The sequence below is a fragment of the Trematomus bernacchii genome, unplaced genomic scaffold, assembly GCF_902827165.1.
Source record: "Trematomus bernacchii unplaced genomic scaffold, fTreBer1.1, whole genome shotgun sequence".
Lineage (NCBI taxonomy): Eukaryota > Metazoa > Chordata > Actinopteri > Perciformes > Nototheniidae > Trematomus > Trematomus bernacchii.
The window spans coordinates 14,392,690-14,419,711 of record NW_022987564.1 but is presented as its reverse complement, the minus strand read 5'-3'; the positions used below and the strand labels follow the sequence as shown (position 1 = coordinate 14,419,711).

General features: G+C 39.5%; 2 protein-coding genes across 2 annotated transcripts in view; one reads left to right on the top strand and one right to left on the bottom strand.

Annotated features, from left to right (window-relative positions):
* The window catches only part of LOC117478377 (ephrin type-A receptor 7-like), a 152,008-nt gene extending 146,970 nt beyond the window's left edge, over positions 1 to 5,038 (top strand). Inside the window, exons 16-18 of the mRNA XM_034125392.1 lie at positions 1,393 to 1,583; positions 2,128 to 2,292; positions 2,784 to 5,038. Coding sequence (XP_033981283.1) covers positions 1,393 to 1,583; positions 2,128 to 2,292; positions 2,784 to 2,898 — 471 coding nt within the window. The 3' untranslated portion in view covers positions 2,899 to 5,038. The remainder of the gene's footprint in view (positions 1 to 1,392; positions 1,584 to 2,127; positions 2,293 to 2,783) is intronic.
* Positions 5,039 to 11,779: 6,741 nt separating this feature from the next.
* LOC117478027 (prolyl endopeptidase-like) lies at positions 11,780 to 26,684 on the bottom strand. Its single transcript, XM_034124887.1, is given in 16 exon segments — positions 11,780 to 12,379; positions 13,267 to 13,423; positions 14,331 to 14,462; positions 14,777 to 14,810; positions 14,812 to 14,872; positions 16,007 to 16,143; positions 16,477 to 16,580; positions 17,771 to 17,968; positions 20,566 to 20,757; positions 21,910 to 22,015; positions 22,164 to 22,285; positions 22,371 to 22,580; positions 22,674 to 22,804; positions 22,928 to 23,061; positions 24,285 to 24,359; positions 26,483 to 26,684. Coding segments are annotated over 16 exon segments (2,130 nt in total). The 5' UTR covers positions 26,525 to 26,684; the 3' UTR covers positions 11,780 to 12,084.
* Between the last annotated feature and the right edge of the window lie 338 nt (positions 26,685 to 27,022).

Genomic DNA, 27,022 nt, shown 5'->3' with positions numbered 1-27,022 from the left:
TTATTGACCCAAATAATCGTGATTATGATTTTTGCCATAATCGCACAGCCCTAGGCACGAGAATAGATTCCTTATTTTTTCTAGAGTTCCCATGCTGCCCTTTCACAAAGCAGGAGGAAGTTTGCTCTTAGCCTGGTTCATATTATCAAACTTGCCAATTGAGAGGGCAAAGGTCAAGCTTGTAGAGCGGCAGGCACATTAGTCCACTTTAAATTGATACATTATATCATGACGGAATTGTTGCTCGTGCTGTCCACCTGTGATCCATCGTGCCCTTTACCTCCCCGCTTTGATTAAATGGAAAATGTCAAATTGTGAAAAGCATTTTCTGAATGCTCTTTAGTGAGATAGGAGCTTAAAGGGCTGAGAGGAGAGTGGGGGGGCGGAGAGAGAAGAGTGTTTTAGGAACTAATGCCGCTGATGGATGTCATTTTTGTGATTATGCTACTATTTCCTGCTTTCGAGGAGATTGTGTTTCTTTGAGTGATACAGGAGACGGACGTGTCTCATGTCCTATTCTTAGAGGAAATCTCTCGTGAATGGATTTTGAATGGGGACAACATTAGTTTGATGGAGGAGCGATGAACATTGAGGGAGTCTGGAGAGATGCTTTCATGCTCTGCTATTTGAACAGTGAGGTTTCACAAGGCTTGATGAAAAAAGGACTCATTGGATGTCGTAGCTTATCTTTTAGAGGGGCTCAGGTGGGCTATTTGTTTCATCTGTAATGTTTCCTTATTTAATTGTATTCATAGCCCTGCAACATATTATATTGAAGGAAATGAAAATCATCTCGATAGGATTTATTCTATTGTAATACCCCATCAAATATCCTGTCAAGTGACACTAAGACATTGAATATCCTGACCTTTAATTCCACACACAGTCAGTCAGCCATGTTGAATTTAGCATTGTTCAGTTTTGGCTCACACCTTTATTCTCTTTATAGCTTTGTATTCCCTATGTGGTTCTAGTTTTTGTTGTAGTTTAAGTCGGGACATAGCAGCAGATTTGTTTACAGCTCATATTGTTGAGGTCAGCAATATCTCTCTGCTGAAATCTGTTTATTTTGCATATGCTGCCGATTTGCAAAGTGACCTAAAAGCGCAATTACCAAAAAAGCAAAAAGATGCGTTGTAGGTGGGGTAATTAGTGACAAGAAAATGAAAACACCAGCACTTTTCTACTTAGAGTAGGACCTCTACTTTCAAAAGACTTCCATTCTTGGCAACTAAGTCACAGTTAAGGAATATAAAAAGGTTGAAATACCTTACTGTCTTTTTGAAGTAGGACAAAACATCCCCCTTTCTTACTAACCAATCACACACATGCAAATCTACTCCCAAATGTTCATAACTCATATATATGTGTTTCTTTCTGGATGTGCTGTAGGTGATCAAGGCGATCGAGGATGGTTTCAGGCTGCCCGCTCCAGTAAACTGCCCCCCCCACCTCCACCAGCTGATGCTGGACTGCTGGCAGAAGGAGAGGACGGAGAGGCCCAGCTTCAGCCAGATCCACTCAGCCCTCAGCAAGAGCATTCGCTCCCCCGATGGCATCGGCTCCTCCACGTTGTCACGCAGGTACTGGTGCATTCACAAAGTAGCTGATTCATTGTGGGATCTTATTTTTCTTACCCAATATCAATGATCAATTGATGTTGGCTCAAATAAACCTAGTAAAGAGAATATACGCAGGACCTATAATCCTTTATACTTGTAAATGCTTTTGATGATTGGGCTACAATCTGGTTGGAGAAGAAGTAAAATGTATGATATAGAATGCCATCGTTTTTCTTAAAAATCCCAAAAGATTATAGTTTTTAAAGTCATATTAGTATGCCAGGATTGTTTTATTAATAAATGTCCAAATATAGTATGCCTCAAATATCATTTAAATGTTATACTATAGATTTCCATAAAAAATATCAGCTTAGTATGCCACAAAAAGTCATTATCATAATAAATCAAGGAACAACAAACTAAAGTATAGATAGAAATCTGTTTAGAATATCAGTAAGGTGTGGTAAAAAAAAGGTCACTATATTTTGTCTTTAAAAATATTTGTAGTAAAGGTACAGTCGGCTTTCTTATCCTCCCAATCAACAATACATGTCTTCTCCTCCAGAACCCTGAGTTCCTCCATCACGCTGGCAGAGAGGCCGCTGCACTCCTTCCCAGCATTCAACTCTGTGGGGGAGTGGCTGGACGCAGTGGACATGGGCCGATACAAGGACAACTTCACCGCCGCAGGGTACTGCTACCTGGAGTCTGTGGCCCGGATGACCGTCCAGTGAGTGACTACTGTCTCACTGACTATTTCATTTCCTGTTTAAGAGAGGGGGGTCTCAGAGAGATAATATGAGAACAGATCTGTAGAAAGATAACTGCATGAATAAATTAGATTTGCTGCTTTTTTGTCTTATGTAATACACATTTTACGAGTTCACCTTGGGCTTTAAGAAATGATCATTTCTAAAAACAAACATTGTTACTATGCTGGTATTAAGTTACTCTTAAATACACAAGAAAAAAGGTTTTTAGCTTCTTGCATTAAGGTCTCACACTTACAAAACATATATCCTAAATGTATATAGGTTTGTGTTATTTTACTAAAGAAAAGTAGTTAGTAGTAATGTTATTGAGAAATATATAAGATGAAACCGATTTCTCAGGGGATACATTAATATCAGATACATATTTTCCATATTTACCTGATGTCATCCAGTCGCATAAAGTTATGTATTTGCACTAATGTCGGTACGTCTCGATGTGTGTCCTCAGAGATGTGCTGAGTCTTGGCATCACTTCCCTTGAGCACCAGAAGCTGATACTGGCCGCCATCCAGACCCTCAGAGCGCAGGTCATCCAGATGCATGGGCGCGGGGTGCAGGTCTAACTAACGGGGGGGCGCCTGCTCTCAACCTGCAGCTGCAGACCCTCGTGTGTGCAGACGGATGATGGGGTGGAGAAGAGGAGAGAAAGAGAGATCGCTCTTCCAGACAGAAGGAAAGATGAGCAGATCTTTCAGCTAGCTGCACTCTATCTACTCTTCCTTCCCACACATCCTCATGCCTTCCTTGATTCCTTTCTTCCTTATTTGTTTTTAAACCTCTCAGAGACGAGTTCCTGTCGCCGTTGGGGGGATAGCAGAGGATTGACGTCACTGACTTTTTTTTCCTGTGACCTCTATCTGCACTTCAATAACAATGTCAGCTCCATCACACTGGTTCTGGATCAGTGCGTCAAGGCAGATTAAATATTGTCTGAGCAGGACGCTCTCTGTCTGAAGCTGACCTCCAAGCTGTCGGACTAGTGCTTAAAGGAAAAATATAAGGGTAGAATTTCCCTTTAACACAACATTGATTGACTAAAAACAGTATGTGGCCACACCCAGGGACTATTTCCTTTGCCTGGGATCAGTTGCTCTGATACAGAATCATATCGTTGTACGTCAGAGCGTATTTCATCAGATGTGAGAGGAACATTTCTGATGATCCAACATGGCTGCAGTAGCTTAAGAAGACTGTGCTGTCCCATGTCAAGGATCCAGTGAGAGTGAGGTTAGATGAGGCCTAAATGAAAGCCTCCAGTAAATGAGTCTTATATTCAGTATATAACGTGTGCAGACGGAACGAACACAGGCCCGAGGACATGCTGTACGTTCAGGAACGTCAACCTGTTTTCTTGTTTCCCTTGGGGCTACTGATGGTCGAACAAAAGCTGCAGGATACAATTGTAAAGGTTGAAAATGTGTGTTTGATTGTTCATTAATTTGTTGTGCGTCGCTGTCTATTTCGCTGTCATAGTTTCTTTATATTTCTCTTCTTTCCAGTTGTTTACTTTGTGCATTTAAAACTAATTCTCCCTTTCCCCCGCTGGATGTCTACTCCATGATCCTCCTCACTACTCTGTATAGAGCACGGAAGATGGCCAGATTCAGATATTTATCCATATTTATTTATGTTTACAGACTGTACCACAAACCTCTGTGAAGAAGAGCTTGAGAAGGGTTATTTAACTTATAGTATTTAAAAAAATAAAGCAGTTGTGTTCTTGTTTTCTTTATTTTACTGCTGAGTTTATAACTGAATAAATGAGTAGTTTTGTACACTGGAGGGTTTTTACTGTCGGCACACAGTATCTGTGTATTCTTGAACACTGGAGCTGGTACGGTTGAAGTTGAGGTCCATTATCTTTGGATTTGCTGTATACATGACAGTGTGTGTGTTGCAGTATGAATACAGTATTAAGGAATGTCATATGGACTTTTTTTCTCTATGTAAATGTTGGATTATCATGTTTAATTTTGCGTTGTTAATATCTGGCTCTGCCATGCTACGTGGTTGCACTTTTTCCCCAGATAACTCCCAGAATTCTCCCTGTACAGCGATCTCACCTTTTTTTGTTTCAATACAGGAGACTTGAGCGAGGACGTTTATTGGGGCATTATCATAGGTTTTCACAATAAAAAGGTACATTCATTTCTGAGTGAAATATTGTAACTGGTTTGTATTTGGAACAAAATGAGTTTTTCCTCCTTGTACGCTACTTTCTCTGTATCCGTTTTGTCAAATGAAATAAACTCATGTGTCCTTTATAGATGGAATCACACACATACTGTAACACACCAATGGTCCCTTTGACACACACACAAAAGACTCCACACACACACACACACACATGCAGTTGCTTTCACACAAACTGGACCTCTTCAACACAATGAATGAAACTTCCCCTCTGTCCCTCTCTCTGTTACTGTGACCATTATGATATATGTTTAATACTGTAAATATGTACTTGAAAATGCTAAATCTATTTTTATAATTTGTTTGAGAAACAATGTGTTGAATATAATATCTGCTCACTGTGTAAGGGTTTTATTTGTTGAGTCTAGGGCCATAGCCAAGAAAAGGTGTTTGGAATATAAAATTGAAAAAAAAAATGTTTTTTTGTTAGTTTTTTGATGATTTTTACCTGTTAGAAGAAAATCGGATGGCTGTTGCAATATTGAAACTATTAAAACATTTCCAATACAACATGTTTTTCTCCTTGTCTTCTATGTCTCTTTCTACATTTGATATACTGATACTGCAAGGCCAATATTTGAGGGTTTCAAAAAAATACAAGGTAGTTTCAGTTTTGTTAAGTTTCCTTTTCGTGGTCTAAGTATAAGTAAGGTTAATTAAGTGTAAGTATTCTTGTTTAAGGTTAAGTATATTTGCATGACATTATTCTTAAGATGTCACATATCTGATAATTTATCTACTTTTACAGCAGTGTATAATAACATGCCTAGACTGATTAAAACATGTTTCTGGTGCTTTATTGTCATCTTCTCCTCTCAGGTATATGTGTATATATACCTGAGAGGAGAAGATGACAACACGTGTTGCAAAAGACAGACCAGAAGGAGCTCCTCTTCCTCACTCGCCTTTGAACGCAAGGTGGTGTAAATAAGGCTGATGTATGGAAGTATATTGTAAGTGCTATCTCAGTTAATCAAGTCATTTATTGAAAACCGAGAGTTTATCTGAGGAATTGTAATCTTATATCTGAGGTTTGAATTTTTTTTAGGAAAAGCCTCAAATGTTAGAGAGATTGTTGAAGTTATGAATGTTAACAATTTTAAACTTAGAAAATTGTTTAAATTACATATATGTTTTGTTAGAATTGTTTGCCATTCTACACAACCTTGTTTTATTCGAACAAATGTCAAATGACAAAATATTGACCTTTTTGGGAAACTCCTATACTATGTTGTTGGTTCAGACATTTCTGTTATACTGTACAAGCTAGTTTTTTTTATATTTTCGACATACTATACTATGTTTTTTCTGATATTTCTACTATGTTGGTTTTGCATATTTTGCGACATACTATAGTATACTGTGCCGTTTTTTATTATTTTGGACATACTGTACTATGACGTTCTTTCTGATATTTTTACACATAGTATATTAAACTCACAATTTTTTTTCGACATACTATAATATTACTTTTTTTGTCGGGGGTCAATTTAACCCCCGACGGAGATGTACTAAACCTATAAGACATCAAGGATAAAAAAACGTGTGAGAAAAACTGAACGTTGACATTTTAGAACAAAATATTTATTTGTGCTAGACAAAACCTTGCATTCAAACTGAAGAAAATCTATCAGAGAAATCTGTTTCCAGACATAGAAGGCTTCTCATTTCTCTAATTTCCCCTCCTCGACTCCTCGGTCCTCCGGTAGTGACCCGGAAATGTATTTCAGCGCGCCATGTTGAAGGACATCTAATTTCTCTAAATGCACATCGAGGACCGAGCATCGAGCATCGAGGAGGCTCTCTGGAGGAGCTATAACCGAGGATACACTGATGGGTCCTCCACGGCTCCTCCGCGGATGTATTTCCGGGAACGGTGGAGGCGTGACGCACGGCCGGACTGATCTCAGCCAATGACAGCTCTGCATGCATGCATCCCCTGGATATTATTTTAGTAACTGCTTTCATCGCAACGCGATGTTTACAGTGAGAACAGCTGTGAGGTCCGTGCAGAAAGCAGAGCAGTGTATAATATATCACTGAGTATAACAGGCCTACATTACTCTCTGTATTTGTATGCTGTAGTTTAGTAGATATCTACAAACAAAGAGTCGATATTTTTCTAAGACCATTTAGTGCTTCACATAATAAAACGGCTGTAGCCTGATATATAGCCTATTATATGCTTTAGGAGCTGTAGGTGTGTGTGGTACAGTGTGTATGTGCGTGTGGTACAGTGTGTAGGTGTGTGTGGTACAGTGTGTAGGTGTGTGTGGTACAGTGTGTAGGTGCGTGTTGTACAGTGCGTAGATGCGGCGGACAGACGGGTCTCAGTTGGTTTGGTGTCCTATGCTTACCTTTAATACTTGTAAATACAACTTTTGGCCCGTAATTTAAATTCCCCATTTCAGCGACCAGAGAGGGGGGGGGGATATATCCAGTCTCTGATTGTGTTACGTTATTATGAGAGTGCTCTCATACTTGTTTGATTCTGAAATTGTATATATTTATATAAATATATGTGTGTGTATATGTCCACATCTGTAGCCTGTTATTGTCTCGTTATACCGCACTGTGAATGAATTAAAAGTAAATATATAAGTGGTCATGAACACAGTTCTGTCCATCAGACAGAGGGCTGCTGTGCCTCCTGTCATCATTAATGGACGTCTCTTTAAAATGACCGCTCAGAGGAGAGGATTTCTCATTTCTCTAAACGCCTGCTGCTTCCCCTCCTCTCTCCTCGGTTCCCCTCCTCGACTCCTATGCTCGCATCTCCTGTGGGCGGGACTAAGACACGAGGATAGGAGTCGAGGAGGGGAGTCGAGGAGGGGAAATTAGAGTATTGAGAAGCCTTCATAGCGTCTATTGTACTCTTGGCAATCTGCTGACCTTGTCATGAACAGCTTTTGTAACAACTATTTCAGGGTTCAACTATTCATATAGCGTTTTTTCTTTTACATCTTTGAGATCTATGAAGAACCTATCCAAAACTAAAATAAAAGTAAGAAAATGTTTTTGTTTTTACAATCTGGATGAATCGACCCTTTAGGAGAACTTTTGTTTCAGCGTCTTGCCTAAGGTAACAGGGTAGATGCATTAAGCAGCTGAACACTTTAGTTGTAAGGGATCCAAATGAAAAACTCCTGATCTATTTGTCTACCCTTTAACTTCACCTCTGGTGCGGAGAGTTGAGCCTTTAGAGCTAACTCTACATAGGCCTCTTGTGCTACTTACTTATCCAGGTGCTATGGGGTTAATACCCAGTATCCTCTTACAACAGAACTCAACTTGCAGTCCCCTCTCCTGGCTACTTCATGTTCATGGTATTCTCTCCTCTACCATGTGAACTTATTGAGCTTCTCTCTTCTAAGGTTATATGACTTACTTTTTATTACAAAACGCCCACCTTTAGACAAGAACTGCGTATGGGAAATGATTGTAAATGCAAATTCAGTTAGCGTGGGAGTGAACTGTGGGGGTGTGTAGAAGTCAGTGAGCTGCCCGCTCGCATTGGGTCAGTGTGTGTGTGTGTGTGTGTGTGTGTGTGAGCGTGTGCATATAATATGTGTTGTGCGATGGGCATACATTTGAGAGTGAGATCTTTTCATTTATCTCATACAGTTGCAGCAGCAATCCATACTTTTTATATTAAATTCTTATTGGAGTAGAGGATTGGAGTTTGAGACTTAATGAGTTTCATCTCGGAGCCTGTTGCAGCTTTATAAACCTCCCCCACGTTCAAACACCACCTCCTTCAGATCCTGAACTCCTGCTGCAGCAACGCTGGATTCTGATCATTCATTATTTGAGACTTATGGTGAATCTCTTGCTCGCATTCGAGAAGTAATGTGGTGAATAAAACACGAAAAGGCGTATTTACATGTCAGGCTGATTTGAACACACAGAGAATGTGACCGGGCGGCTCTAATTAGATGTGCAATCATTTATTTGAAGAGACACATTTGTAATTAAAACGTGAAGTTATCGCAATGCTGCGACTTGACATTCTAAGCAATCTACTGTGTTGGGACATCAAATATAAAAACCCAATCTGAAATATAGCCGCCGGCGCAAATCTACATCAAATAAATGATGAAATCCTAATAGCGTTAACACTTGACTCCTGGCTGCTCAGGGTCAGGAGCCATCTTAGCAGCTGCACACACGCTAAATGAAGCGAAAAGCGGGCTAATCAACCGCTCTCTAGCTCCTATTCCCTCGCCATACAATATAACAAATGCTATTAGTATGGGTGTGATGTCTTAGTATGCAAACAACACATCCCACAGTAACTCTCCTCGTTTGGGGAGGTTTGTGTTGGTTGGTATTTTGTCAGGCTTCTCACGGTTCGAGCGTAAATCTTCAATCAGATTTGCCTGTTTATTCACTGTAAATGAGACTGGGACAGGGGGACAGGGGGACGGGCAGGGATTCTTCCAAGAGATTACAGAAAATCTTGTTTCGAAATGCAAAATGTAGACCGTTGTACCTGAAATCCATCGCTTTTTCAAAATCAAGACATGTTTAAGGCCTTCAAATAACTTTGAGGACATTGAAATACATTAAATACAAATCAGATAGGTGTGTGAGTATATCATCAAGAGGTAGAATTGCTTTAAGGATTTCACTTTACAAAGAATAATAGAGAATCACTGCAAGACTAAGACCTCTAATGCTGAATCGATTAGTCAATGAATGATAATTGGAAATAATAATTAACAATAATTGTGTAGTTAGTTGTTCTAAATTGTGGTAAATTTAAAATCATCAGTTGATCAATTGATAAGTTGATCAATGGAAAAATGTGTCAGTTCCAGTTTTGATTCAATCTTTGAGTGCACACTTTTTGTTCTAGATTCTCAATTTTTTTTCTAGTTGTCTCTAGTTTATAATCATTTAAATATCATGTCTATAAAAATATGATTTTTATTTTTTATTGATAATGAAAATTGTGATTTGTTGCTGTCAGTATTTCTGCTCTTCTCCATTTCATATAATCATGAAATGAATACAATTTAATTCTGGAATGATGATTGGGCCAAACATGTGATTCAAAGATGCCAGTAGAAGGAACCGGTAGTGAGAACTTCTAATTATAGTTTGTAAACTCAACATTCACGAGTTCCTTGTTAAAATAATAGTTGAATGGTTCATAAACAAACCCTGTTTTAACTGTAAACTTTGCGGCCCAGTCATCACACAGCTTTGTACCCAAAGCAGACATTCTGATCTTCTTCACTGTGAGATACACCCTCATAATAAGAGAAACTATTGCAGTTGGAAAAAGACTACAAATAAGTCCGGAGATGTAGGAGGAAGAAAGCCCAGAGAGGGTAGCGGAAGGAGCAAAAGGATTCAAAGGGGCACATGGGAAAGCAGACAACACCTAAAGACATTAGTGATTCCCGGCTGTGTGTTGAGAGCCCTCTCCCCTTCTTGTCCTCCCTGTCCTCCCTCTCTCCCCTGCTCCCTCTGCTCCGTGTGAAGATTAAAGCAAGCGGCATAAAGGGGAGTGCAGTCCACCTCTAAGCTAGTGTGAAGGGGAAACTTCCCCCCAGCACAAAAGTTCTTGCTCTCCGCTCTTTTCCGAAGCGTGCCGCAGCTCAAATCGGCTTTGAGAAATTAATCCCTGCATTATGGAGGGAGTAAAGTAAACAAACGGAGGACAGGACGGGGACCTGCGAGAGTGTGAGACGGTGAGGCTTTTGTAAAAGCTTGTGTTTCTCCAGAGAAACAGAGCTGTGTACAATGAGAAGGAAGTGAGCTGAAGAGGTGATGGAGGGGGGAGCATGAAGCAAATGAAGCAGCAAAAGCCTCCTCAATCCTCGGGGACACTCCTCTCAGCATCTCAGCTTTCTCCTGCTTGGTTTTAAAGCGCTGCCTCTGTCTCTCATATGTCCGGCTTATTACTGGCTTTGTCTTCCCGGGCTTCATTCAACCACTCTGCCCCTGTGGCTACGAGTCATTGTCTGCAAATCCTCCTGCAGCCGCAGCCTTCCCCTCTCCTTTCCCCTCATATCTACCCACTGAGAGGGTACTTAGATAAGGCCCGGGGTTCATTCTGACGAAATCAGAACTTCCCACTGAGCAGAGATTAAACTCTGAGTGACCGAGCGGACAACTTCTCTCACTCTCCGCGGTTGGCTGGCGGAGAGTTTCTATCTCTGTTTTTTTTACCCTTTGACAGTTTAAACACCCGTCTGTCTGGGCGCCTCCTGAGTCTCTCCATAAGTGCACTTTCAGTCTCTCTCCGCTTGTCTGCATGTTGCTTCTCGCTGTCTCCACACATATCTGCCGTCTATCAGCACTCCCTCCACTTTGTCAGCACAAACTTTAAAGATGATTCTGTCTTCTGTCTCTCTTTACTTGCATCTTTACATCCCGTCATACACATCTGCTGTTCCATACAGATGTGTCCTACTTCCTCTATCTGCCAGTGATTTCATTTCCCACCCGCTATGCAGATATACCAACAAATCGACAACATTAAGGATTTATCCAAGTGTATCCTGCTGTTGGTGTTTTGTTTTTTTTTCAACACAATCCCCCTAAATGAAGCGACAGCAGTTGACACTAAAGTGACACCCAGCCTTTGACCTTGAGGTGTCGTACAGCTTCTCTATTGCAGGGTTTTCTCTTTGTAGTCCAACACTGCCACTTGGTGAAATATGTATAAACTGCGCCCTACAGAAATTACTGCTGTGTTCTTTCTATTATATGATACCTTTACTCTTATTACATTTTAGAGGAGAGCATTACATTTATCATCCTTAGGCCAATCATTCATTTACAGATACATATTTTATATACAAAACTTGACAAGATTATAAAATATTAAAGGAAATTGTGGTTTAACCGAAGGGTTCGTGGGGGGACAAAAATCCTCGGTTGGATCGCAACATTTCTTAGTTAATCTAATTTTTTATTTGAAGTGATATGTGACTTCAGCTCCGAGCGTAATTCAAACAGGGGACAGCGCAGCACGTGTAAGGCAGGGCACGTTCCACACTTGAGGAATATTTTGATGAGCGGTTTTGACCTTATTGATAGGTTACATTTGTATGGACCACTTTTACGTTAAAATGATCATTTTCAGATGATCATCATCAGAGGTATTGCAAATACTCAAGTCATTATTTCAATAAAAGTAATTATTTCAATAATGATGCTGAACAATTCAGATATTTCTTATTTAAAACTGCATGAACGGATTAATTAAAACACATATTTCATATCATAGTGAAGATAGAGGTTTTGTTTAAATGCTTTATTTTAATTATACAATTTATTCCAAATCTACAATATGCATTCAAAACAAATGCCTAATCTTTTTGTGTATTTGATAGGTAAAGGTAATTGTCAAGAGTTATTTCAAAAGAGGCATCATGGTATGTATCTCATTTTTATAATTAAATCTTCCTGTAATGATTCACTTTCACTGTTCTGGTATATTCTTCTGACCTTGACTAAAAGTATGTATTCTTAAATAAGAATTATAAACCATTAATCCCTTAAAAAGCATCCCTTATTGCGAGCATCTTTTACCAGCCTCTCTACTCCTTCCAGCTGAGCCCCAGTGTCTCGGCGATGAAGCAGTAGATGTGTGTATCCTCCAGGATGGCCTTGGCGGTGGGCTTCCCGGCGCCGTGCCCGCTGCGGGTGTCCACCCTGACCATCAGAGGCTGGCGCTGCCCGGGGCTGCGGCCCACCCCCTGCTGCAGCGCCGCGCAGTACTTCAGGGTGTGGAGGGGCACCACGCGGTCATCGTGGTCCCCCGTCAGCAGCAGGACGGCAGGGAAGGGGGGGCCGGAGTAAGGGGGCTGAGGCAGATTATGGAGAGGAGAATACCTGGAGAGAGGAGGAAGTGAGAAACACCAGTAGAAAGGAAAGTGTGAGGGATTCAGAATGAAAGAGAGGGAAAGGGAATGACTTTAATGTGTGAAGAAGTTGCACTACACCTATTTTTTGGCATATGTGGGTGAGTGTAAAGCTTGGAAGAGACCGTAAGATTTGTTTAAACCAACGAAGAATAATTACGTGATTAGTGATCACAGCTGAGTAAACAGCACAATACACGACGACTACTTTGAACAGAGATGCATTGCAGACAACCCCAAAGAGAAGAAATAGGCGTTGTTGTTTTATAATTGGTACTTATTGTTTGCTTTATGTTTTTCAGGTGACTTTATGTAAGCTAATCTTGAGTGACATGAAGGTTGCAATTAAATGTAAGCATTTTTTGTTATTATTACTATTATTAAAACATATGTGACTGCACCAAAATAGATACAAATATCCACCAGCAAACCACTGCCATCCTAATTTATGCTGCCATTGACTTTTCAATTAATATGTTTTTAGGATTTGACTGTAAAGGGGCCGTAAAGGACGGACAGACGGAGGTAACTTGCTCTAAAGTCAGACGTTTAAAACTAATCTCTCATAATGGGAAGATGATCAGCATATGAATTATTCAAATCGTTAAACATCACATTCTACTATAATGAAGATTCCCTTTTTAATTTCTTCCGTGCGTGCTATTTTTAAGTATTCTTTTAATTGTATTGCCTATCTTATTATCTATATTTGTGTCCTTTAATATTAAAATATAATTTTGGTGTGTAGCATAAAGGGGGCTACATCTACTCTTCATTGGTCTAACTGATCAATAACTACAACACGTTCTCATGAATATAAAGTATGTGTAATTGATTCGCTTTGTGTGTGTTTCCTACTTGATCAGCCACTTGAATTCCTCGGGGTCGTCAGCACAGCCGTAGTCGGTGGTCCAGGCGTGGCCGATGGTGAACTTGTGGAACTTCAGCATGTCCATCACCCCCACCTCTGCCACCGCACAGCCAAACAGGTCTGGACGCTGGTTCACGCATGCAGCTGTGTGAGCATTTCAAATATGTATTAAAAATCCCTTCAAATACACACACTGCACTACACACATAGATCCCCTTAACTTCACACTGTAGGACACAATCACTCCTAAATGGCCGCCAACACACCAGGGAGGGAGGCATTAGTTGGGTTTGTGCGATGCCATATGGCAGCTCCGCCTTTGGTAAATGAAGTGACTAAGCACTGCTTAATGTGCTGTTTAATAGAAAATGTATTGAAGCTAAGCAGCTAACTGCTGTTAGATTAATTTGACATTAGCAATTATGCCAAAGATGTAGTATAAAGAATGCATTTTGATTAATGTAGCTGAGACCAGTAACGGACCAGTGATCCTCCCAAGTTGTTATCGTTAACTTCGAAGCTAACCCCCTTACTTTTAGCAGCAAGTTGCAATGAAATTGGGGTCCTGAGGAGTTGTAGTATTTATTCCTCGAATAAATCAACTGTACACACACTGTACAATTTAGAATTCCAATTCTGACTTCGTACTCACACAAACCTCTATTTCCTTTCTTTCTCTTTCACTCTCAACTACACTCGCTAGCAGTACACAAAAAACCCATGCATGAGTTATTATTTACAGGGAGTTTACTACATTTTATGTATTTATTTATTTTCAAAATCCAAAAATGCTTAGGCCTCTAGTTTGCAATTCACTAGTGGAAAATGGCGAGGGGGTAAAGGTAAAGGTGCATTAAAAGGTTTAAAGCTATACAAAAAATGTAGGGGTAGAATTTCCCCAACTTTAAGATTGTAACACCTCTAACACATAATGGACTTTTGCATAATAGTTTCCAGGGTATATCATTCAAACCCATTTAACACTTCTTGTTCTCTATCTCTCGCCGTCGCAATAAACACATAACACACACACCGTTAATCCTGCACTCACCCACTAGCAGTCCTCCATTAGAGGCTCCGTTGATAGCGATGCGGCTGGCCGTGGTGTACTTCTCCTGGATCAGATACTCTGCTGCACACTGGAAGTCATCTAAGCAATTCTGCTTGTTCCCCAAAGTGCCAGCTGCAAACACATACACACAGAGTCAAAGTCAACTTTAATGTCAATCTTTCAGTTGTGTGTACAGACAGAGGGATCGAAATAACGTTTCCAACAATCCCGAATACAAAAATACAATAATACAAATATACAAGTATATGTGTCCGAGTGTGTGGGGAGTTATAGTCCAGTGGGGGCAGGGGGAGAGGGGAGAGAGTTCAACAGAATATGTAGAATTAAACCACACCCACTTATGTCTAATGTTTTCTAATGAACACTCTCTGACACACTCCTAAGTACAGTTTTGTCTTTCTAGGTACACTCCTAGATGTTGGTACCTTTGTGCCAGGTGAGGCCGTACTCGCCCCCCCCCTCTGATGTTGGCCACTGCCAGGATCCCTCCCAGGTGGCGCACAAACAGCAGGTAAGCAACACTGATCACAGACAGAGAAAATAAACAAAATATGCATAAAAGGGTGTCAAAAAACTAAACATAAAAGGATGTTTTATTATTTGAAATAGCAAAAGAGCATAGTACGATTACATTTAAAAAATATAAATCACACTCCTACATTAAAAACATGTTAATACATTACATTTGTCTCGACAATCTCAGCATGTCAATTATAATTGCACGCCACCCTTGTGGTTAAGTACTATATGAAGGCATTTCATCTACAGTTAACAATGGTTACATTTGTGCTGATTGTGTAGGGTTCACAAAGTAACAACAATATACTGTTGTTTCTGTCATTGGGCATTTAGTATTCATACAGTGTTTCTAAAGCACCACTGATACATATATTTGCACCGGCACCCGGATATTTACAGAGAAATCAGACACAAAGTAGACCCCCTAATGTGTGTCCCTTTTCTGAAGTAGCCAACAATGGCAGGCTTGTTTGCAAGAGTGGCAACATCCAGCAATCATCTCACTCGCATTGGCTACGCATTCACAAATCATCGCAATCATATATAACCTCGCTGGTTAATGTCATATGATAACAGTGGGCTAGTGCGCTGGTCCTCAGATCAGGGGGGTGGGGAACACTGGTTCATTCCCACAGTATTGATGTATTACATGTCTGATATATGTAGTAATGTAAAGCGCTTTGAGCAATGAAATGCAATGAATTATTATTTGTATTATAGTGGATGGGAGGCCAGCAGAGACGACCTCTTTGAGAGCAGAGGATGGTGTGGTGACTATTGCCACTCAATATCACCTGGGATTGACTAAACTGGGTTAACTAATTGGACGCGTGCAATCTCCATGTACGACAAAGTTTAGCTTTCAATATCTTTTATTTTCAAAGAAAAACAGCGTGTTCACAGACACGATAGACACGGTCAAAAAACGTTTGCTCTCCCAGTCGCACCTGTGCCAGGAGACCAGTTATATGCTGTTGCCCCATTACGCCATCTAGTGTTCAAATAACAAAACATATAAACCATACTAATGGGCGCAACAGATGGTTTTAGAAGTAACATGACAACTTTGATTTTCTAACCCCCAACAATTCATTCATGTTTTAACTGTGTGATCTGAAGAATGCAGGTGTACTCACTTATAGTGTGGCTGTAAGGAATGCTCAAAGCCTCCGTAGCCATAAAGGAAGACAGGATGAGTCCCGTCATTCTTTAGGCCCTTGGTGTGAACTAAGAACATGGGGATCTTGGTTCCATCCTTACTGGGATAGAATACCTGTCAATACATAAGAGAGGGTCAAATAAATCAGTTATATTTGTGTACTTATATCTGTATTTTACGATAAATGTCTATTATTGAATGGCACATCAGCTATGTTTCTGATAAGTCCGTGACACAAACAGCATTCACCACTTCCTCATTCATAGCAATTTCTGGGAAGTCTGCATCATGATATGAATATGCTATCATTACATGCAATAAAAATAACATGAACTTGAGTTAACTGTGAGATGACGGGAAGACCATAACAGCACTAACAAAATGTAATGAGGTAGTTTGAGAATGGTATGATCTACACAAATAAAAATAAAACATGGAGGATGTTACCTGGTTGGTCTCATAGTCCTCTTGCTTGATGCCTTTTACCTCCACCTCCCTGAACACCCTGGGCTCTGGGGTTGCATCGCTCAGATCACAGTGGTAAATGATACCTGGGTACCACAGAACAGAGGTCACATAAGTAAGAGGGCCCTGTTTTATTAACACATTTTTCATATTAAGTCAAACATTTGACGATAAGACTTGTTACATTACAAATTGCACACCCTTACAGTTAAACAGGGAGCTACTTTCACCAGCCTTCTGTACATGAACGATATATCTGACCAACTAAGAGCCTGTAAAAGTGTCTGTATCATTGGTTACACCCTGATAAACTACAGTATTTTATGAATGCAAACGATCGGCCATTTCCCTCTCCTGCAGTATTTCAATAGCAGCTGATTTTGTGCTCGGAGGGTCAATTTAGAAGTGCAATAAAATACTAAAAGAGTGTTGTCATGATTTATAGATAAAGGAAAAACGATTTCCCAAAATGTTATATCTCTGGACTATTGCCATGTGTTTATGATAAAACAAAATATCTTGAGCGCTTGATTACAGATGAAATGTCTGATGACGGTGACATATATTATGTGCTCAAGCTAATAAGAACATTTTACATGTGTAGAATGTCAAGATAAGTCAAACAAGAGCATATTAAACATCCCTTTATGCTGCTTGCTATGTGGCTCAAGTTTACAAATACGAGCATGCATAAGCTTGAGGTTTCTTGTAATGACCGTATGCAGATGTTACTTCTAAAACCTTGGTGGAGCAGTGAAAGACAGTTGTTTTGAGATGCAGGGGTCAACCCTTTCCCGGCTCTATTGAGATATCTGATGATTCACAAGAACACCATCATAATGCTGCCGTCAAAGTATGATGTTATTGCTGATAACTTATGTAATATCGTGTTTCGTTTTATAAGATGTAGATTTATTATTGTAACTCTATTATAAAGCATTCATCATGTGGTGTTCATCTCTATAATTGACCTTTGAGAGTTGCAATTAACTCATTACTGGTTCAACTGAATAATGGTGGCTGGTAAAGATGAAAAACAATTTTTTTAACAATAGGTTTACACTAGAAAGTGTTGTTCTTCATAAAAATCATTTGAAAAATCCCTTATTTAACCTAAAACTTATCAAAATATAAAAAAGCCATTTAAACTATATATTTCTAAATGTTGTTTCAAGAGCATTGATGGCAATTGTGCCTTTTCAAGTAGGATTAGTTTTTAAAATACAGTTTATCATTTATAGTTTTATAACTTGAGACACTAATATGTCATGGTTACCTGGAGTAGTGAAGGAGGTGAACTTGTAGAAGAACTCTGAGTGCTTCTTCTTGCAGCTCACTCCTAACACTGCTCCGACGCCCAGCGGCAGATCCCTGACCAGCTGGCCTGTGGACAGCTCGCACACCTGCAGGATGTCCTTCACATCGTGGAGGTAGTTGACCAGCAGGTGGTGCTGGTTCACACAGGAGACAAGGCCTGCAGAGGGATGTGTGTTAGAGTGAACATAACAACATGTGTATCAGGATCAGAAACCCTTTATTTGTCCCTCAGCTGGTTCCCACAGAAATAGTTTACTTGTTTTCTTTTTTTAAATGTTTTTATCTCTGTCGACTTCCTTTCTGCCATTTATCTTACTAATAATAAGTCATGTCATCCTGGGATGAAGCCAAATACAATGGCTTTCGATTGCACAACACCTTATTTATTAGCAACATTACATGAGATGTCACATGTAAAGATGCTAATCAAAGACAGGCAGAGCAAAGACTTCATACATGTATGCACCATGTATGCTTTCACTGTCACAATATGAGATCTCATCAACAGCCAGCAGGGGGCAGTCTAATATATGATCAATGTAAAGTGCAGGATGCTGCACGGCAGATGTCCTTGCTGCTGAATACACTGCATTTGTACTGTTTACTCATTTATTACACAGGGGAGCGTGAAACCACGGTTGCGGTCGGATAATCCAAAAATCAGCTCCTAACGTCTAACCCTATCGTCTATTCCTTGACCTCTGAGTGAAACGTCATGGGGTTAAGGGATAGTGGATAGGAGAATTCATAAGGACTTAGGAGAAGAGACTGCGGTACTTTAGAGAATCCGACTGCACTTTCGCTATCCAACGTGTTTATGATGCGCCAGCGGACGTCATAAATGTGCGTCTGCTGCTGTGGGGAAACTATGGAAACTACAGTTTTCTATACAGCGGACTACAACATGGATGTTTAATAAGAACGAGGGACTACTGTAAACTCATCTAGAGACTCTGCACCGTGCTCTGATGCTGTTGTTTTATGCTTTATGAACGTGGACAACAGAGAAACATATTCTTCATGACCAAAGTTGGAATTGAAATAAAAAAGGAAAGTGAAACTTATGCTCGTCACCCTCTCCCTCCGGTCCACATTAATACAAATGATCCCAATACGTATGATTGTATGAACTATGAAAAGTTCTTAAAATCAATACAAATGTATTTATTATAAAGGTTAGTCCTTAACATCTATCACGGTGTATATCACCATTCAAACATCTTTTAAAAGTTGAACAAACCCCACACAGCTCAGTAAAGACTGTGAAATGTTGACTTTATTTGATCATTTCAGTAAAAACTAACGTTCATATTTCTCTTTTTGATTATAATACTGATGAACGTTCAAAACAAAGCACTTTGGCAACTTACCACATACGTTTTAAAATGCTTAATAAGCACCGTAACTTTCATGATATCATTTCTCGGTCATAATCGTTTTTTTCCGTGAACGGCCGACTGTTGTGTGACGGCAAATGCTGCGGCTGCAAGGCATTGTGGGGCAGCATTTTCTCCTCTCCTTTCGTAAAGGGAGGTCCAGTGGTTCCTAAGCTAAAGGAGGTTATAAAGGAAGTTTGAAACCTCCTTTCCTATCATCTAGAGAATTCGAACGGCACTTATCATGGCTGCCACTGAGGGACTTCCGGGTCATTTCACTCCGTTAGGAAGGTTCCTAAGCTAAATGGACTATTCGACTTCAGCCCATATGTGGCATTTTGCCCCAAAGTGGCATCAGTGTGAAGGCAAGGACATCACAGATTAAACTGACTTTAAATTTGGCACAATATTTTCAACAGTCTGATGCCCACAACCACCACCATCCATATAAGGGCAAATTACCAAGATGTAAGAAGCATGACTGAACTAATTCTTGACCTTTTATGAGGCTATTTAAAAGATCTGTTTGAGAACCATAAAAAACGTATTGTCAGATGTAACTCAACTTCTTACTGTCGAATGCATACACTAAATTGCTTGATACCATGGCAACATGTGTATATGTTGCTTTACCCATACGGGATATGCATACTGTACAAACATAACTAATTCCTTGAAAAATATTTTTAAAATATGTTGTATTATGATTTGATTTATATTTTTTAAATATGTGATATCAGTATCATTCAGTATCACTTTACTTAAGCTACATTTAACCATATTCAGAATTTTAAGCAGAATAAAGACATCTGAGCTTTATAACATATCATAAAGTAATTGTATGCAGCCATAAGCTCAAATGAAGTGCTTTTACACAACAGTGTCAGCATTTATTACTATGAAGACCTCATTTATATGATAGCAGAAGGGTTCACCATATTTGTACTCAATATTATGCTGTGTTTTAGTAATCTCTAGGTGCAGTTACCGTCATTTATGACTCACACCAAAAACAAAATGCTTGTTGGTCAAGTTTCACTTTTTAGTAGAGTTCCCTCTGACGGAGTTCTTCGACCACAGGCACAGAACTTCCCAGTTGTTGTGGTTGGACTGTCATCGAAACAGTAGGACAGACTGTTGTGCAAGATTATAGGAGCTCAATTGTGGAACTTCGTCACCACGTACATGCCCTTTACGCATTTCTAAGTATGGTGGAGTTTTCACACGCTCCAAACAAACCCACCGTTTTCATTTTCCAACAAAGATTTGTTTTACACATCGTCAGTCAAACTGCTGCTTTAAGATGTGTTGGACTTCTTCTGTAGAGAACTGATACTAAACAGGTGTACATCAAAGCAGACTTTGCCTTTTCACTCACCCAGGACATCTTTGTCGTGCTGGGGGATGAGGGTAGTCCAGTGCTGCCTGTCTGCTTTCTGGATGTCAATGTTGATGAGACAGTACCGAGGAGCGTCCAAGTTAGAGTGGAAAGTGAACACGGTTCCCTCGTTGGTGACATACGAGTACTGGGCGTCAAAGTTGTCCACAAGTTTGACCCATGGAAGCAGGCCTAGTAAAGAAGATAAATTACTAACAGTTTAAAATAAAAGGTGCATCATGTTAATTTTTTTCATCTGTTTCCTTGACCATTGGGAGTTTGAATAACTATCTCTAACGCAGCGAATAAAAACACCTGAAATATAATGGATTGTAATGACCAATCACACATTTCCCAATTGGCTTTAACTAGAAAGGGTCAAAGGGTTTGTGAGATCATTTTTATGAAGCAGAAAATAACTGGGAAAGTGAATTTTGAAATATCAACATCTGGTGAAGTAACCGATGAGTCGACAGCCATCGGCATCAACCCCTTTTCTGCTTACACAGCACGTTCATTTTGTGTCAGGAAGCTGTAGAGATATCTATTGCTGCTATAAAATGTCCACTCAAAAACTGGTCTTGATTTCAATCAATCCATGTTCGATCTGAGAAACATGTGTGTTGAACAATAGCATTAATATGTAATGTTTCAATGCAGCCTTTGTTAAACAATATGAAAGTGAGAAGATTTTAACTGGACAGGTTTGGTCAAACAAAACAAGACATTTTCAAAGACATTTCCAAATTCTTAAATATTAAAGTTTAAAAAAACTTTCCAGGTCCAATTCCCCAAATTAGGGTTAGGGTTAGTTCAAACTAACCCTAGTTAGTTCAAATTCAAGAAACTAACAAAGCATGGCAGATCAAAGTTAAGTACTGTTCAACTTTTTTGAGGCAGGTTGCAAGAGACATTTATTTACCATAAAATAATTAATACTATAATAATAATTTTCAAAAGCAAAACAAGCACTTTCAGTTCCATGTACTGCAGTATATTAATCCATTATATTTAGATTTTATTATTTTTACTGAATTTTAAGTTTTGGCTGTGGAATTGTTTTTAGTATTGTCATCAAGATACTTTGGGCAGGTATCCTATCAACATCAACATTTTGTTCAAAATGATACGAAGTTGCTATCTACCACCAGTTTGGATCACTTTTGGGATCAATAATATTAATGAATGCTTGTATATTTGAAAGACATCATTTGCATCTGGTCCAGCATCAGATTCTAACAAACATGCAAAACAGAGTGGTCCTAATTCTCTATAAAATATGTGCATTCTTGTATTATTGAAATGCTTAAATGTCTGCTGGGAATTTGTCACACAGATACAGACCTGTGATGCCATTGGGGAGCTGCTGAAGGTCGCAGTACCACAGCTGGTTGACAGGTTCACATCCTTCAGTGATGGACAGAACAGCATATCTGCCATCATCTGATATCTGGAAAGAGAAGGGAAAGAAAAAAAGGGAAAGATAGATAGAAGGAGGCAACTTTTACATTAGTAAAGGATCTCCATATTTATTTCACCACTGTCCTGATTGCAAATAGGGGATTATAATAAGTGGTTCTAGATAAATTTGGACTTACGGTGACTGAACTGTGCCACTTGGGATGTTCGGGGAACTCTGCAACCAGAATGTCTTCTGACTGTTTGGTGCCGATGACGTGGTAGTACAGCTTCTGATTGACGTTGCATGTAGTCTCTGTGCCTTTAGTGAAGAAAAAAAGAGGGGTTTAGTCTTGATTTAACTTGGAATAGGTGTTGTTCCGCTTGGAGCGTTTTGTGTTCCTCACCATCAGTTTTGCCTTCCTGCCGCGGGTAGCAGTTGTAAAAGATGCCCTTGGCTTCGTGGGTCCATGCCAAGCAGCTGAATTTAACCCTCTCCAGTACATCAGGAAGTATGGTGAGGTCATCACCCTTCATGAAGTTAATTGTTACCCAGTCTGAACCACTGCTGCTCAAACCATAGGCAAAATATTCACACTCCTCTGACAGGCGGCCCACTGGATGGAGAGAGGGACAAAGAAAATAAAGAGGGATTCAGCCCTAACATCTTTTTCTTTATAATAACATGCAAAATATGTGCCTGGACTCACTTCTCAAAGCCACAGTGCCATCTTCTGAGAGTGTATTCGGGTCAAAGAATACAGTGGCAGCTCCATCCAGAGAGTCCTGCACATACAGCACTTCCTGGTTTTGGAGACCCTTGTTATGAAAGTAGAAGTACCTTGAAATAAAAATGGAAAATTGTCGTTCTTTATAGTTTTTATTTACTTCAGACCTGCAGTTAAAAGTAGTTCTCTCTGTAAGTGTTTTTCAGTCTGACTAATGCCTTCTCTTTTACTAGTACCTCTTCCCTCTCTTGTAGGGGCAGCTGTATTTGGGATGGTCATAGAGCTCAGTGAGGCGCTGGTGGAACTGAGCCCGGACAGCGCACTGCTCCAGGTATGGCATGGTCAGTTTGTTCTGCTCCTCAACAAAAGCCTGAATCAGAAGGAGAGAGAGAGGAGGGGTGGAATTTGTTAAGTTGTGGGTATTGACCAGTGGCGAGCCGTCAGGGCCCTCTCTGAGGGCCTAAGATATTCTAAAAAATAGTATTTGAAAACATTTTAAAATATTTTTTTAGTTATATTTTTCATTAGTTTTACCAAAAATAATTTGATTTAATTGTATTTAAAATAACATTTCCAAAGAAATAAATCCTTCGAATCTGCCTGTTCAGTTTCTGTTGGAATGTGAAAGGTTAAATGAAAGAAGCTCGTCTGGCCCTCTCTGCGATTTACAGAGGGCCCGCTATAGTAACTCAATGAGAGAGTAATGTCAAATGACAGTACAATTGACCAATCATATCTTCCCTCTAAATGGGTGGGCTTTATTTTTCGCGGACTTTATGACAAGTTCCGCCCGCTGTGAAGTTTATGCATGTGTATATAGTGGTGCAGTGACGCGTCCTAAAACCCGGAAGTAAGCTGCGCTTGGGTTCCCTCGACAAAAAAGCAATGGGATTTCTCCATAGGGTTTTGGAAAATAACTTGAAATAAGGTCTGTGGAAAACTAACCTGTTAGATAAATGCACGTTTTGTTCAGCCGGATAATATCCACATGTCTACCCTACTTTTATAATTTTCTAATCATAAATCTAATCGATAGATTTATGATCGATAGATTTATGATAGCATAAGTTCGTTCATGATGGCTCATGTCAGTGATAGTGATGACATCGTTGCGAAATTATTAACCGAGTCATTTTCAAGAGTGAGTTACAATGATAAATTGGAGTGGCAAAGGATCAGCTGCATGACCCCGCCATCAAGTGCTTCATCCAAAAGGACAGGAGGATGGACTTTGTGTTTAAGTGATTTGATCATCAAAGGTAGGCCCAAGTCATTTTCAATGTGGGCCGCCGTGCCGACTTAATTCATTTGTAATTGTTACTTGGCTGTGGGTGCCCTGTCATGATAGGTGTTTATATAAATGGTGTTGTTTTGTGTGGTAGAGGGTCGCTGTCATTGATGCGTTTTGCACCCCGGGCCGCTGTTTTGATATTCCGCTGAAGTATACGCTGTGACCATAGACTTGAAGGCTGTGACGTAATAACTCTTCTTTTTTTTCGAGGGGTGGGGGGGTTAGAGGGCCTAGGTATAAAAGTCACGGCTCGCCACTGGTATTGACACTGCTTCTGCTTTCTTAAAGAGATCAATACATACCATGGTTTCTGCACTATCAGGGTCTTCCAGCCAGGTGTAGGGATCACAGATCTTTGTACCATGATGGTCATCCACCTACAACGTAAAAACAACAACTTTTCTCATTCGTTGGCGTAGAAACTTGATTTTCTTGATGGAGAGTTGTCTTGCCATGCCATGCTATTGTGGCAACCCCTCTCTCCCTCCCTCTTCAGTCCATGCTGTAAAATTGAAGAGCACCTCCATGTTATAAATGTGTCATTCATGTTTGCCTTGTCAACTTGTTGCTTGTCAGCACAGGAATTAAGAGTGCTGCTTTGGGGGATTACGAAACAATGACTTTGATACACAGGTGGGAAGACTCTTTGTCAATGTTCTTGTTAGGTTTCCAGAAATTGCATCAGATCATCATGTCCATTATTTGAGAAGCATTGCATAATCATTTATAATAATTTCACCTTTTATTGGAATCATGTTTATTTTTATTTGATTGGTACACCAAACTGTGGCAAAGGTTGGGGCACAAATTACAGTCAGTGAGCTGGTTGATATAAATTAAGTTGGTTAAAGGTGGGGTATGTAATTTATTTCAGAAACACTTTTTGTTATATTCCATGGAATGCTCTTAACATCCCAATAGCAATGAATATCTTAAATGCTTTGACAATAAATACATAAAAAAATGTCATCTGTGGAAGCCGTAGCGCTGTAAAAAGCACGACCAATCATTTTAGCCGGCCCGGCTAAAATAACTGGATGGCCTACCTGCCTGTCAGCCTTCCATCTGTGCACAAACTTATCTCTTGCCCTCACTGGTCATGTGCACGTTCGTGTGTGTTGGAGGAGGGGCTCTGTAAGGAAGTGGCAGATTTTTTTCGGTTGTGTATTTTCAAATTCTAGCGCACTCGAGCTGGTTTCTCCAAAATTACCTACCCCACCTTTAAGTTCAAATACTCAATCTGTTAAATCTGAGAATAATATAATTGATTTCTGCAATAAGATGATATTTGGGTAAATTATAGTGTTTATCAGACGGACTAAAGTTTTTATCTTGAACATTTATAATTTCCCATAAATCAGTAAAAGGGTTTACTATGACACTATTATTATTATTATTTGCCCTAATTCTGTCATAGCTCATTTCCCAGTGTTTTGTAACATAATCGTGTATTTTCTTCAACTGATACGTGAACAATTCTGGCAATGCCTCACTCAATTAAGGGGTGATACTAGTGTGTCACATGCAAACACTGCTGAATTTTATAGTATGGCAAAAGTCCAAGTTATAGACATTATAAAAATAAACTCTCAGGGCCAGGTCACATCCTCATTTACTGGTTGTGATACCCTTAAAGGAAGTGACGCATTTTGGGTTTTCAAAGGCTCATTTTGGTGCTTGGTTGTCATTATTTGACGGAAGCAACAATGTTAATCACTGTTTTATTATCATTTTAATCATTTTTATTTTTATAGTATATTCAAAATGCCTGGGATTTAGAGTATAGATCAGACAAAACAAGACCTTAAAATAAGACATCCATTCTGCAGCATTTTATTTTAAATATTCAAAATAGCTGTAAAATACATATTTATCAATCATTAAACAAAATAAAGTCATACAGCTTTAGGCTGCTAATTTAGTTTGGTGGAGGCTTTGACAAATATTTAAAAGTTAATTCATCAAGTTGGCAGATACATTACAGAACATGTATCTTATAGGTTGAATGAATAAATAAATATGGTGGGTTAGGGTTTATCATGTGCTTAATTAAAAAATTGTTTTATGGACTAGCTTGGGTTAGACTGCGTAGGACAATAGGAAACAACAATAACAGACTGGCTACTTTCCTGCAAAGGAAGGAATACTGCATTACGAGAACCAGTTGTCAGTTATAATGAAACCTAAAATAATGCTAGCTTCGACACACCTTAAAAACATCTCGTGGGGTGTCCATTTTGCTTTTCCTGAACTGCACGAGTCAACACATTTCGAAACAGTAAACGTGACTAGTTATTACAACAAGAACGTTTTTCTTTTGGTTTCAAAGTTTTGTTTCTTCATTGCGTTGCCATTTGCCTTTCTCTAACCCTTCACCGCCACCGATATAACTTGTCTTTCTCTTCCGTGTCGCTTTTCCTACTTGTGAGTTTACAGCAGAGAATTTCACGGAATGGCTAACAGACAGAAAGAAATCTCACCGCAGGACTTCGACACTGACCTTACTCTCATCTCTTCGGGCAGCCGGGTACTTAAACGCCATGGCGGAGTTTCCTAAAGTTTTTCTGTTTCCCTAATTCGCCTTTCTGCTGCTGATACTTTAGTTTATTGTATTATTGAAGTTGTGTTCAAGTGCAGCGTCTCCACCGAATCAATGGAGCCTTGAAGTGAAAGTGAAAGCATTATTTTTTTCAAATATATAATAGACACCAGACACGTTTTTACAAACCGTGTAATATACAGGAAGTGATGTGTCACGAAATATGGAAAGCCAAAAAGTCCAAAACTGTTAGTGCGCGCACGCATTTATTTTTTTAATGTATATCACTTGCGCAATTTATAACTATTAAAAATGTCATGTGGTATTGGTAACCTAACAAAAAATTATTATATGCAAAAACCGCAGAACAAACACTTCAATAAACACTGTTGGCTCATAATGAAACAGAAAAGGAGACGTGTCTTCATGCACACTGCCTGATGTCAGTATGTGAGAGCATATGCACATGAACACTTTGCTAAAACTAGTGTTATAAAATCT